The 12,862-nt window shown below is 44.7% G+C and overlaps 2 protein-coding genes and 1 long non-coding RNA gene across 3 annotated transcripts; 1 reads left to right on the top strand and 2 right to left on the bottom strand.

Moving 5' to 3' along the window:
• Positions 1 to 10: 10 nt before the first annotated feature.
• On the bottom strand, positions 11 to 2,359 carry LOC144077396 (uncharacterized). Its single transcript, XR_013301013.1, has 2 exons — positions 1,991 to 2,359; positions 11 to 106 (listed from the first exon to the last, which is right to left on the bottom strand). It is a non-coding gene; the product is annotated as an uncharacterized LOC144077396 (long non-coding RNA).
• A 790-nt stretch (positions 2,360 to 3,149) lies between these two features.
• On the top strand, positions 3,150 to 6,592 carry lgsn (lengsin, lens protein with glutamine synthetase domain). The gene is made up of 4 exons (XM_077605111.1): positions 3,150 to 4,207; positions 4,348 to 4,514; positions 4,618 to 5,157; positions 5,847 to 6,592. Exons 1-4 carry the CDS (start codon positions 3,571 to 3,573, stop codon positions 6,501 to 6,503), a joined length of 2,001 nt encoding a protein of 666 aa, XP_077461237.1. The 5' UTR covers positions 3,150 to 3,570; the 3' UTR covers positions 6,504 to 6,592.
• Positions 6,472 to 12,187, bottom strand: LOC144077393 (uncharacterized). The gene is made up of 4 exons (XM_077605110.1): positions 11,316 to 12,187; positions 10,796 to 10,960; positions 9,606 to 9,730; positions 6,472 to 9,311 (listed from the first exon to the last, which is right to left on the bottom strand). The coding sequence occupies exons 1-4, from the start codon at positions 11,772 to 11,774 to the stop codon at positions 7,472 to 7,474; spliced, it is 2,589 nt and encodes an 862-aa protein (XP_077461236.1). The 5' UTR covers positions 11,775 to 12,187; the 3' UTR covers positions 6,472 to 7,471.
• Between the last annotated feature and the right edge of the window lie 675 nt (positions 12,188 to 12,862).

Raw genomic sequence — 12,862 nt, 5'->3', positions numbered from 1 at the left:
GTTCCGCAGTTCACTCGTCTGCATAGGCGGCGTGCTGAGCCTGGCAGTAGTCTCCACTGCCCTTCAGAAACTCCATAAATGTGCGACCCAGAACACCACAGAACTGCTACAATACGACAAAGACCACAAATTAATTCAATGCCCATCATGGAAAGTGTCATTTCAAGTCTTACGCCAAAGTCAGAAAGTGCCTGTCCGAAACGGGACCCGTATTAATTAGCCAATCAAATGTGAATACCCCATCCTATCCCTTGATGTTATTAATACTCATCACATGTACATACATGTTTGAGTCTGTTAGTGCGTATGTGCACGTAATGGATGCCACAAAATGGCTGCCCTTAGCATAATATATTTTCATAGGTCTAACAAATTTGCAGTTGGCAAACTACAATACTTTGAACCATCTTTAATAGGAATGCCATTAAAACTAGGTGTCATTGACAGTGCTATATGTCCAATCCATTCTGATTGGGGGAATGGCAAATTTGAGTGGTGCTGGGCCTGGAACTTATATCTGTTTTTGTTTTTTCATTTTAGTGGCAATATTAAAAAAGTAATTAGTTTATAATGGCAGTTATTAAGTACTTACTCCAATCATGTGATCAGGTAAATGGATAGGAATTGTGCAAAGGTCATAATACTTTATATAAGAGGAAAACACTGCCAGTAGTAAAACATTATGCTAGCTGTGGTGGAAATCTAATCTTAAGATAGATGACTGATAGTCTTCAATATGGAAATATTTAGTTTGAATGTGATTTTTTTTAAATACCAATTTGAGGTGTGGGGTTAGTACTCAGAAATCCTTTTAATGAGGCTTAAATCATTCTTCTTTGCCTTTATCTTGTGTCATTTAACACCTAGGAATTGTTGAAGTGGGCTGGGAAGTGTAATTTAAACACAAGTAGTGATTTAGTAGTATTTTAAGATTTTAGTCAATTACTTGTGGGTTAGCCATTTGTGCTAGCGTACAACGAGGAGGGAAAATCTGTCTGTCAAAATGGATTGGACTACTAGCACCGTGAATGGCACTGACTGACAAGGATTGACGGACAGTTCTCCCAGTTTAAATTATTTGGACGTCTATCATTGTCAATGAGTTATGAGTGTACCTAATGAAGTGTCTCACTGACCATTAACGAGGGACTGCACATGCTCAGTGTGCTCAAGTGTGAAAATGAAGTTTTATTCACTTGTGGCAAACAAAGTCTCAACATGGCGGCCGGATGTCGTCACCGTTACAAAGAACCTCAGCCCTGACGTCACGGCACCCGGCAGGTGTCACTAAGCTTTCAACAAAAAAAGAATGCGCTTTCTGGGTATTTAAATTAGAGAGGTCTAGAAAAATTGAGTGAGGGGGTAAAAAAAAATCTCGTCTCGACGGATAAAACGCGTCACGAGAACGGTCGGCTAAATCCGCCATTGTCCGGTTTCAACTGCATCTAGCCAACATGGCGGCTCGGGTGACAAAGAACGAAGAACGACACGCCATATGCAAACACACGCACCAACGTCTTAAATGCTGATAAAGAAGGTTTGGGGCTGGCTGACTATTTCATGTCGTCGTCGTAATGTCACCACTAAAGCGGAGGTTGTCGTTTGTGCCGCCATGTTGGGCCGTCACGCGCTCTGTAAACGAAACCTCGCGCATAATTACCCTGGTGAAAAAACACTATGAACACTACCCGTGTCCCCACTTTGATTCAAAATAAATCATCTATATTTGTTTTAAAGCAGAAAAATCAAAGAGTTACTATATTTGGTACAGCATCCACCTATTAACCCCCATAACGAGACAAACCACACGCATTTTTTTACACTCGATCGTACCTAAACTAGGTTCTTCCCCTTCGAATGGGGCACGTTTATATTACAATCACACAATTACAGTAGGATCAATACCTATTTTTTAAAGCAGGTCGACACACGATCGGTTGAAACTTGAAACACACGCAAAAATACAATGATGATTCAAAAAGATACTTACTGGGATACGCTTACTCATTGAAGATTGTAACTTAACCATACAGCCGGTCCTCAGGAGAAAAACGTCAAGCAATTAAATGGTTCTTCACCATTCGAGCCCGTCGTTACGTGTCTGAGAGCGGAGCCCAAGTCTCCTTACTAAGAAAGCCAGTTGACCACTTCCTGTTGTGAGCTTCGAAACAAGACAATCTATTATGCAAAATAAAGCTTTGGCAGAATTAAGAACGCTGTGAGAGGTTTTGCAGTCTTCAACGGATGTTAATAAAAGTCTAAACTAATATTTGTACTCTTTGTATTTTTGTCTCCGTTCAGCGCGCAAAACACATTTTACTTCGAAATATAACACCAGAGGCAACCGTCATTTCCTGTGATGCAAAGTTGATGCAGCTATTAAAACCCCACCCTGACCGAATATATGTCACGCGCTTCTGAAATCATAACGATTTGATACTTTCCTGTTGAATTGAGGGTCAAAGTCAACCACACTAAGGCACATTTATCCCTACTGAGATATGTGAGGAATGTACAAAAGTGATTTTCCACGTTATCATTATTCTATAGATCAATGTTACCCTTAAAAATGGCTTCATAATATCATTATGTTCCCCTTTTTTAATTGATAAGCCTTTATTTTTGGAGTCAGACTGACCTGAAAATATCTGTAATTGTTTAGTTTTTTCAGTGTTATAAAATCTTCCTTTTTCCTAAAATAGTTATTGTGGGTCCAACTGCCCATTTGATATTTTTTATAACTACCACATAGGGTGGGTTAAAATGATCCATAAAATCTAGATTAATAAAATTGCATAGTTTAAGAGTTACTATTAATATTAATAGTACTATTTTTTTTTTTAATTGCTATAACACTACCATGTAGGGTGGGTTAAAATGATCCATAAAATCTAGATTAATAAAATTGCATATAGTTTAAGAGTGACTAATAATACTAATAGTACTCATTTTTTAAAATTGCGGGCCAAATTAAAATAAAAAAATAAATAATAATAAAAAAATAATAGTAGTAGGTACGCACCTTTTAGGATCAAATCTCTTCTGCCTTTCTTTTTTTACATTTTTTATTTGTAAAATACTAGTAGCAATTGTCTATATGAATCCCCGTCTTCAATTGTAAAACGGATAATCTGAAAATTTAGGAACGATTAAAAAATCAAATACCATGTGGAGAGGAGTTGTCGAAAAGAAAAAGATGCTTTTTTAATGCAAAGACCATCAATCAAAGTTGCTTTGTATGCCCCTGGCGCTTTCCTGCTGTCTTTCTGGAAAGGCAAAAAGCAGCTGAGCTTGGCATATGGAACACAAAAGCCCCGACCCCAAATGGTCGCCGGCAGCAACCAATCGGCTTGAAGTTAAGCCTCTCCTGTACCCGGGAGCCGCTGGACAGCAGGTGGGTGCCAGTAGTTCCCAGCTGGACTGCAAAGGATTGTATGGGGAGGGCGAAACAAAAAAAGGGAAGCTTCCAACACGTCACCATTGTAGCAATTGTGTATAAAAATTTATGTGCCGGTGAGGATCGCACTTCACGATCAAATTCCAAAAGGAAGAGTTGATGTAAAGGGACAAATGAATGAAAACCAAGACTCAACTGCTCCATACTTTGACTCAATCCTCCGCTATAAAGGCACGAGTAGAAGCCAAGACCAGATGGACGGCACAGGGATGAGCGTGACGAGCAGGAAGGGGGTGAGGGTGACAGGAAAATACAACCACCCCGTCGAATGGTTTGGAGGCCCAAACAAACCCCCACATTCCCCAATTTTGGGTTCTCCACCCGAGGCTTTTGACCAATCCAGGTTGGAGAGGCCAGTTGCCGGGGGAGACTTGATTTGGGGACCTCAAAGCAGGGCTCCTCACAGGCAGACTGTGGAGGAACTGAAGAGCATCCTGAAGGATGGACCGGCTTTCCAACTGGGAGGAAATTCTTACTCCTTCCCACAAGGGGGCAGCGTGAATGGCGATGGAGCCGGCAGGTGGCAGGGTGACGTCAGCCCACAAAGGGCGTTCAGTACCTTCAAACCTCAGTCTGATGCTTCCAGAAAGGGGCCCGGATCCAGAGAGAGCTCTTCTATTCAGCTTCCTCCAACTATGGATTCATCCAGCTCTCTCCGGCCTGACGCCAACACAAATAGACAGCCGGAATTCCCGGTTCACACATGCAACAGCGGCGCTTCCCGTGGAGAGAGAAAAGCTCCTCATACAGGTCGGTATTGAGAGATTTACCATTGGGAATTTGCAGATGTTTTCAATAAATGACCTTGAATAAAGAGAGATGGAGTTGGAGAAATCTAGCTTCTGGTTAGATGTCCTGCTACGAAAACGTTTGCTACTCTTGTCCATCAGATAACGGAAACGAGAGCCTGGACACATCAGAGAATCAAGGCTTCATCTCCAGCATGGAGAACATCAAGCAGCAGATGGCCAGGGAGAATATCAACTTTGTACGATTTGAAGCCACCGACCTGCACGGGGTGTCCAGATCCAAAACTGTTCCTGTCCGCTTCTTCCACGTAATCAGCCATTTGTCGTCAATCTCTTTCTGTCTGTCACCCGTTCATTCATCCATCCGTGACTATCCATCGGCACCCAAACATTTCCTTTTGGTCTTTCCAGGAAAAGTCGGTGTACGGCATCCCGATGCCAAGGAGCTACCTGGAGTTGACCTTGAGTCCTAAGAGCAACGAAGTTGACCACGCCAACGCCGCCAACTTCAGCAGCGACATCCTCTTGATCCCGGACCTCTCTACCTTTCGGATCCTGCCGTGGGCCGAGCAGACGGCGAGGGTCATCTGTGACCCGTGCACCGTGACGGGGGGCCCCCTCCGGACGTCCCCTCGCCTGTTGGCGAAGCAGCTCCTGGGCCAGCTCCAGAGCCTGGGCTTCTCCCTGCACTCCTCCTTCACCTATGAGTGTTGCGTCCTGGGGGCGCCAGATCGCATCGGGCCCAAAACGTTGCTGTTTCCTGCCACCACTCTGCTGGGTAATCACGACCTGCCATTTTTTCAGCAGCTGGTGGACGGCATGTACTGCATGGGCGCCGACGTGGACAGCATGGCCTCAGCCAGCGGGCCCGGTCAGATGGAGATCAACCTGAGGCCCGAGTTTGGGATTGCGGCAGCTGACAGCGCCTTCACCTTCCGCACCGGCATCAAGGTTGGACAATATCGGATTTGGTCACAATACCGAATATAATAATAATAATAATAATAATAATAATCGGACATAGGCCATGTCGTCATTACCACAACACAAAAAAGCCTACTTGTCATCACACGCAGAAACTGTTGTTTAGTGGTACTTTTTCACTTACCGTATTGGCCTGAATATAAGACGATCCTGATTATAAGACGACCCCCCTCTTTTTCAAGCCCCACGTTTCAAAAAGACCAAATTCAATTTTTATACAGACAATAATTATAGTACATCTAATACAAATGATTATAACAATATATCACAAAAAATGTATCATCATCAAATTTTTCTAATACGGGATGAAATAAAGTACCAATCCAATCCTAATATCTGAACATTTAAATATGCAAAACTAAAGTGCCATCACATTTGTAAATGAATGGATTCTGTTTTTTAAATTTAAATTAACCAATCTACTGAGATAAAACAACAAAATTTAAACTAAAAATTGACACTTTTCGGTCTTATTTCAATGCTTATATCCGGGCCAATACGGTAATTTGGACCAAGCAACACAAATGATTGCAAGTCAGGAACATTGTTTTTTTTTTTCTGTAACACGCTGTTATGGAGAAAATACTGTTTAAAAAATAATGTTTAATGTTTACTTCATTGTTTACCTGTACTGCATATGGGAACTCGAACAAAAGGAGCTGGCCCGCAAACACAGCTACATCGCAAGCTTCTTCACAGACGACGGCCTCTACAACGCCGGCGTTCTCTCCCACAGCCTGTGGGACGTCAACGGGCGCCGTAACCTTTTCCAAAGCGGCGAGAAGGCGACGTCGGATCTCTCCGACATCGGTCGCAAGTGGCTGGCCGGGCTCCTGACGCACTCGGCCGCCCTCAGCTGTCTCATGTCGCCGGGCCTCGGGTGCCGGAGCCACATGGCCAAGAGCGTCAAGGACCCCAAGAGGACGCTGTACGCCACCTACGGCTGCAACGATAACAGCACTTCCTTTAACGTCAAGTCCCACGGTGGACGTGAGACCCACATCGACAACAAGCTGGGTTCCGCCATGGCCAACCCGTACGTCGTCCTCGCCGCCACGGCCGCCGCCGGGTTGGACGGCATCCGCCGCAACTTGAGCATCGAGGCCAGCATACACAAAGCGCCCAGTCAGCAAAAAGATTTTGCCATTCCCGTCAAACTGGACGACGCCCTGGAAGCCCTGAGCGAGGACCACGTCATTCGCAGTGCGCTGGGGGAGCCCTTTGTCCAGTACTTCATCGCCATGAAAAAGTTTGAGATTGAGACCCAGGAACTGGACGACGAGAGGAACAAGTGCCTGGAATATTTTATCTAGAATTTATCAGCAATTCCAGCATAGGACTGTTTTTAAACAGATATAGTATTGCTACTGTGCCCCAGGTACCAAATAAATATGAAGCGATACTGATGTGGAAAATCTGTCCTTCCATTGCAAATTGAAATGTGACTTTTACAAATCATGGTGGGAGCATGTTATAGATTGTACTGTACCTGTGCAGCAGGGTTGCTCATTGGGTCGATTGCCAAGGTACTATGGGTAGATTGCCTGAGAGTAAGAGTTGATCAGGTCTGTTAAGTTTCCAGGACAATGTCTCGTTTGCGTCATCGCCTGGTGCCCATCGCAAAACTCACATTTTTGTTTTGAACATGCATATCTGTCTTATTTAACAATTATTAGATTATCATCAGGATCTGAAGCATGGTGCCAACAGACTGGGCTAACATAAGTAACCTGCCATAGCCGCTTGTTAAATCTCTCCTTTGAGGTTGAACAGATAACAGATTTGCCACATCTAACCTGCCTTCCCTGCAACCTCTAGTGACCCCTTGAAACCCACCTCCCTGTGTGGTTGGCCCCTTGAAAAGTAGATTTTGGAGCAGTGTGAGCACCCCTGCTGTACAGTGTTTTCTTTCATATCTATTATTATTTTTTCCAGTTTATGTATAAGTCAAGTCTCAACTGCTGTTCCAAATTATGGCAAAAACCAATCAAGTTAAGTCTCGTCCCCATTAAACGGCCATCCATCCTGACATGGAACAATCCATTCAGTGACCCATCAATCAAATGCTCCTCCCACCCAATAATCTTGGGTTGACGATTTGTTAGTTGGTTAGTTCATTTCAAAATAAATGGGTCAACAAGGCCTGAAGACCATATTTGCGGGAACACTTAAAAAGTCGCCTTTATATCGTATGTGCCATTCACGTATTTTGCGAACACCCTGAGAATATTTTTTTGGGGTTTTGACAGGTTCACCAATAGGCATTCCCAAATGCAGGTTTTTACTTGTTCTTCCCAATGAGATGTCCAACCCGCTGCATGAATCGTTCCAGTTTGTTTTCACCGGCACCGTGCGTTGGATACGTTTGGTTCTCCGATGGATGTCCTGCTTCTCCTCGCTTGGCTTTGTCCATAGAGGCGCTCGACCGTAGCAGGTGCTCGTAGCGACTGTAGGCCTTCTCTTGACGGTTCTGGTATGCTGCCTTTTCCCGCTCCGCCAGATATTCCTGCGAGCCTCGCTCTGGCGCCGGGGCAACCGGGTTTGACTTCCGTTTGCTGGAACGGTGAGATGATAATCGGGGGAACGTGAACGTAGACTTTGGCTTTTCGGTCTCTCCTGAGGACCTGCCAATAGAGTTCTGGCTTCCCCGTTGCTCGTCGCCTTGAGTTTTTCCCACGAGGGACGCCCGTGAATTTGAAGCGGAGGAGTTGAGTGATCTCAGCGAGGCCTTCCTTTGGAGGGTCTTCTCCTCCTTCTTGGAAGCCCTCTTGTCGTCTAAGCTTTTTGTCCTGCTGGAGTTCTTCCGCTGAAGCGTCGAATCGTCATGGTGGTGACTTTTTAACTCGGAGGCGGTTAAGGTCTTCGGATGCACGTCCTCCCGATGAAGGGGTGACTTTGCTTCTTGAAATCCTGACTGTTTCTCACTCAACTGCATTTTGGAAGTCTTACCGTCATTGATGTTGTTTCTGTCTTTGACGCTATTAATACCGTTAACAGGATTAACGCAACACTCTTTCTCCTCTGGGATTTCAGTCAACGACTCCATGGTTCTAGGGCGCTGGAGTCCACCAGAGTACTTGTGGGGCAGGTCTTTATGCTTGTCCTCCAAGTGGGCAGCCGAAGCGGTCCTGGCTAGAGGCTCGTACCATTCGTAACCCGGTGTGACTTTTTGCTCTTGACCCGTTTGGATGTCAAAGTATGCGGCCGAGTGGTATCTGCAATCCTTCTGTTTGGAATTCAGGTCTTTGTGGTTTGTGGCTTCCAGGTAGCCGACTACCTCTGCCGCATTCTGCCTGGCGTCAAGGCCTCTTAAAGACTTGAACTTGGTCCTATCCAAACTTTGGTAAATAGTTCGGAGGGACTCTTGGCTTTCCCTGAGATTGTTGTACTCCTGTAAACTGAGCCTCTTCTGTCGCATCTCGTCCAAGCGGGACTTAACGTCCCTTGACCTGTCGTGGATCCCCTGAGGCTGATGGTCGTTCAGGCCGGTGCGGCTGCTGTACGGCGAGGTCAGCGGGGACAAGGCGTCGCACGAGCCGTCAAGGTTAACCTGGTTGTTCAGGTAGGTGTCCATTTTCCACCTGTGGAGGGACGTCTCAGAGTTGAACGGGATCAGATTCTGGTCTGGACCGTAGCGATTTTGGTGCCGAGTATGCTGGTGAGACATCCTGTTGGGAAACAGCTTGCCATTTCTGTCGGGAATATCTTTGGTCCCCATCCACAAGCGAGTATTTGGATTTAACTTTTGAAGGTCTCCCCCAAAACTGTGGCCCTTCGTGATGTGGTCAGGAAAGTGGGAGATGTGCAGGCGGTCCTGCATGCTGAAGCCCCTGGTCATGATGGCGCCGGGGTCCAAGACGTCTTCCTGAGATAAAACCCTCAAACCGCGAATACCTCGGGGTCTCATGTGAAGATGTTGCAGGGAAAGTTGGCTGGAGTTTGGAGTTCGCAGGAGCGCCGGTTCTCTCCGGTACTCCACACGTGAGCGCTCCTTGCATAGCTCTTCGGGGACGGTTGAGCGAGCATAGAGGCGGCGGAACTCTTCATCGTAGGAGCTCACGAGCTGACCAGTGATCACAAGCACCATGCTCACGTTGATCTTCTCAAACGACCACGTGTAGCTGGGAGAGGGAATTAGTATTTTGGTTAGCTTCATAGAAAGAGCCCTGCCGAATCACCAAACGATCTCTTTGCCTTTTCCATCTGCGGAATCTCTAATTTGCTGGCTGCTGTCATTCTAACGGTCAGTATAGTAACTATTAGCATGCTAGCAATTGAGCTAATATATTCCGAAAGGGTAGCTAAGAAGTGCGAAAATCCTCATCTTCTGCAGCATTTTGCTCAACTCAGCTTCCCATATATTAGCAAAGCAAAAGTTAGGATATTAGCACTTGATAAATAAAAACACTACGCACCTGTACGTTCCGTACAAAACGCTACGACAGTCCACCAGGATGAATCGCTGCTCCAAACCACCGTGAAACTTGACGCCAGATTGACAATGATACAGCTGACCTCGTACCGTCCGAACACGAATATTCTGATGGTGAAACAGCTGAGCATCAACATGAATTATTTTGTTTCTATTGGACATGCTAGGCAGGGGAACTGTTGTGAGCTCACGGCGAGAAATATTTGATTAGCAACTTCTTTTATATGTCTCTCTTAAAAAAACATGAGTTTTAAGAGATAACATTTAGAAAAGGTGTGTTTTGTATGAATGTGCAGATTGTTGGGTTTTGGTGGAGGGCCTCAAGGCGGGCTTAACATGCTGCCTGATGTTTTAATAAATTCAAGTGTTGAGCTATTTGTTTTGTTGGCATTGATGGTGCTTGACAGGAAAATCCGGATGTACCGCAACTAACATAGCTTTCATTATCATTGTCTCCAACGTTGTGGTATGTGGAAGAGATGTGATCATGTGACCACAACGCTGTCACATTCCACAAATTTTGCATTACCCGAGTTGCACTTTTTGGGGGGTTTCAGTCTTCCGTCCATATCCAGTGTTGACATTGGCTCTCCAAATTACAAGCTTCAATGACATTTTGGATACTTGAACCAAAAATGAATGCTTGTATATTAGCCAGACTATAAAGAATTTCATTCATTGACTAATTTTCTTTTCCACTTATGCTTCCAATGTCGAGAGGGCGCTGAAGTCTATCCAAGTCAATTATAGGGAGTAGGCATGGAACACCCTGAATTGGTTGCCAGCCAATCGAAGTACAAATAATTTGGTGTATCTATTTAAAAAAATAATATTAAGTTAGTTCATTTAGGAAGATTACAATTGAAATTTTAGGTGTATTTTTTCAATTTCAAGGGGTTGATCAAAGACAAAAAATCTATAAATTCATTGCAGCAAATTTGGACAACAGGCTCCAGCTCCCCCCGTGACTCTAGTGAGGATAAAGCGGTTCAGAAATGTTTTAAATAGATCAATCTGACATCAGCAGACCCTTCAAAAATGTCAAGAAACCACGTGAAAAAACCTACTAATTATTTTTAGTGCCTATTAAAGCATAACTCGTGTGTGGCATGTGTGGCTCATAGTCTGTCAATCATATTTGATTTAATTGATAAAGGCTGCTGTGTTTGTCACCTTGAGTTCTTGGAGGTTGACGCCAGCTCTGCTGGACATGGCGTGAAAACTGCCAAAGTGGCCCTGGTCCAGGAGGATGTAGACCACCACCCCCCGCAGCGTGGCACTGAGGACCTCCTTGAAAATGTCTACATCTGTGAAAACGTCCATTGCTATGGCAACCACCTGGACATGCAGAGGAAGCATAGAATAAAGCAGTTGAATGGGAATAAAAACAATAACATATATGACATATATGACATTTTCAATAATATTTTTATTATCAATTAAATTATTATTTTTAACTAGGTCTACAATGTCTTGTGTGTCTTGCATCTGTTTTGCTACTGCGACCAAGAAATTTCCCGAATATGGCATGAAATAAAATTCTAATCTAATCTAGTCTAATCTAATCTACTCTAATCATGTTTGACATGTATTACCAATTTAAAGTAAAATGTCCTGTTTTATAACCATTTACCATTTTGTATGAACATGTGAATATTGTTTTTCACGTTGACACGGAATGACAAACGCTCACCTGTTTAGCATCCTGGATCTGTTTGCGGATGACCTCCTTGATGGTGGGCGTGCTGGGCCTGGGAGGGTGGAAAAGTAAACTGATGCTAGTGTCCTGGTCCTCCAGGGCCACCTCGGGCCAGCCCAGGTCCAGGTCGGGAACTTCTTCGTCCGATTCCAGAGGAAAGTACGTGGACGGGCCTGGTTCGCCACCATTCCAGGGGTGCTGCTCTACCCCCTCGTCATCGTTCTCCGGCATGGGGGCTTCGGCGTTCTCCAAAATGAAACGGATCTCTCGGTCGGACAGGAAGTGGTTGACCTGCTCGGCTTGGAGGAAGTCATTATAAGCGTCTTTGCCACCACACAGCAACGCATAGATGGCCAGACGATAGGTTTCCTTGTAGTGAGGATGGATGTAAGGCGGGGGATCGTCGTTCTTCAGGGCAGATAAGCCCGATAACGTAGACTCCTTGGACGCCATCGCTTCGGCAAAGTCGCACCAGCAACCTACTCTGGAATTCCACTCTACTATTTCATCCTGGTCAAGGAGAACACTCCAAGTCCAATTTCAAAGTCTAAAAATCCTGTCTGGTTGACCACGATATCGATTCTGTCAAGTCATACATATCCATACTTCCAAATGTGCAAGTCCAGGCTTCCAAATCTATAAAATCCAGATCTGCATGTGCATGTCAAGTGTACAAGTCTATTCTTACAGGTCTACAATCTTCCAAATATACAACTCTAGTCCATCATACTGAATTGCCAGGCCAAAACTCTCTTCATACTTGTAAAGAAAATAAGTTACTCTGCTGAAAGTGATTTTTTTTAGTTTTTGTTAAGACTTATTTAGCAAGAAAAAAACTTCTACTAGGCAAACTCTTCTCATTCAAGTCCACATTTCGAATACTGCAAATATAATCCACAAGTTTCAATCACCCAAAGCTCAAAGTCCAGTGTACTCCTCCAAATCTAGACAGCCATGCTTCCACTTGTTCCACGCCGATGTTCAACAAAAATAGTGTCTCCTCTCCCCACTGATAATTAAATACCCATCTGGATTAAACACGTGTCCAGATGAAAGACTCCACATGTTCCGTCCACGACGACAGGATCCTTGCTGGTTCCTCTTTCATATGCCACCTTTTCTTTTGCCATTTTTCTTCCTTTAACAGCGAGCTAAACCAGAAACTAATGCGTTGAGCAAAGACACCAGAACCGGTCGGTCCAGTGTGAGTAAACAACGGTAGGTGAGCCTTTCCCCAGGTGACACGCTCTACAATTTGCCAGAGCTTAATTCTTGTTTGGCTCTAACTGGGCTCGGCTTGACAGCTGGAACTGGCAGAGTGCTAATGTGAAGTCCTGCGTGGTGTCCTGCAACTGATATTGTGGATCATAACCTGTTGTACCTGCTCCACAAAGACACACATGTACACACACTACATGTATGCACAGACCGTAACAAGTCTTGTCCGCGGATTTTCTTTGGAAAGGTTTGTTTACCCGGGCATGAAAACGCAAGACCAGGTCCATGTCACTGAGGTAGAAAATCAGGAGGGAAATAGTTCT

The sequence above is a fragment of the Stigmatopora argus genome, chromosome 7 (genome assembly GCF_051989625.1).
Source record: "Stigmatopora argus isolate UIUO_Sarg chromosome 7, RoL_Sarg_1.0, whole genome shotgun sequence".
In the NCBI taxonomy this organism is placed as follows: domain Eukaryota; kingdom Metazoa; phylum Chordata; class Actinopteri; order Syngnathiformes; family Syngnathidae; genus Stigmatopora; species Stigmatopora argus.
This window is presented reverse-complemented; position numbering and strand designations above follow the sequence as displayed.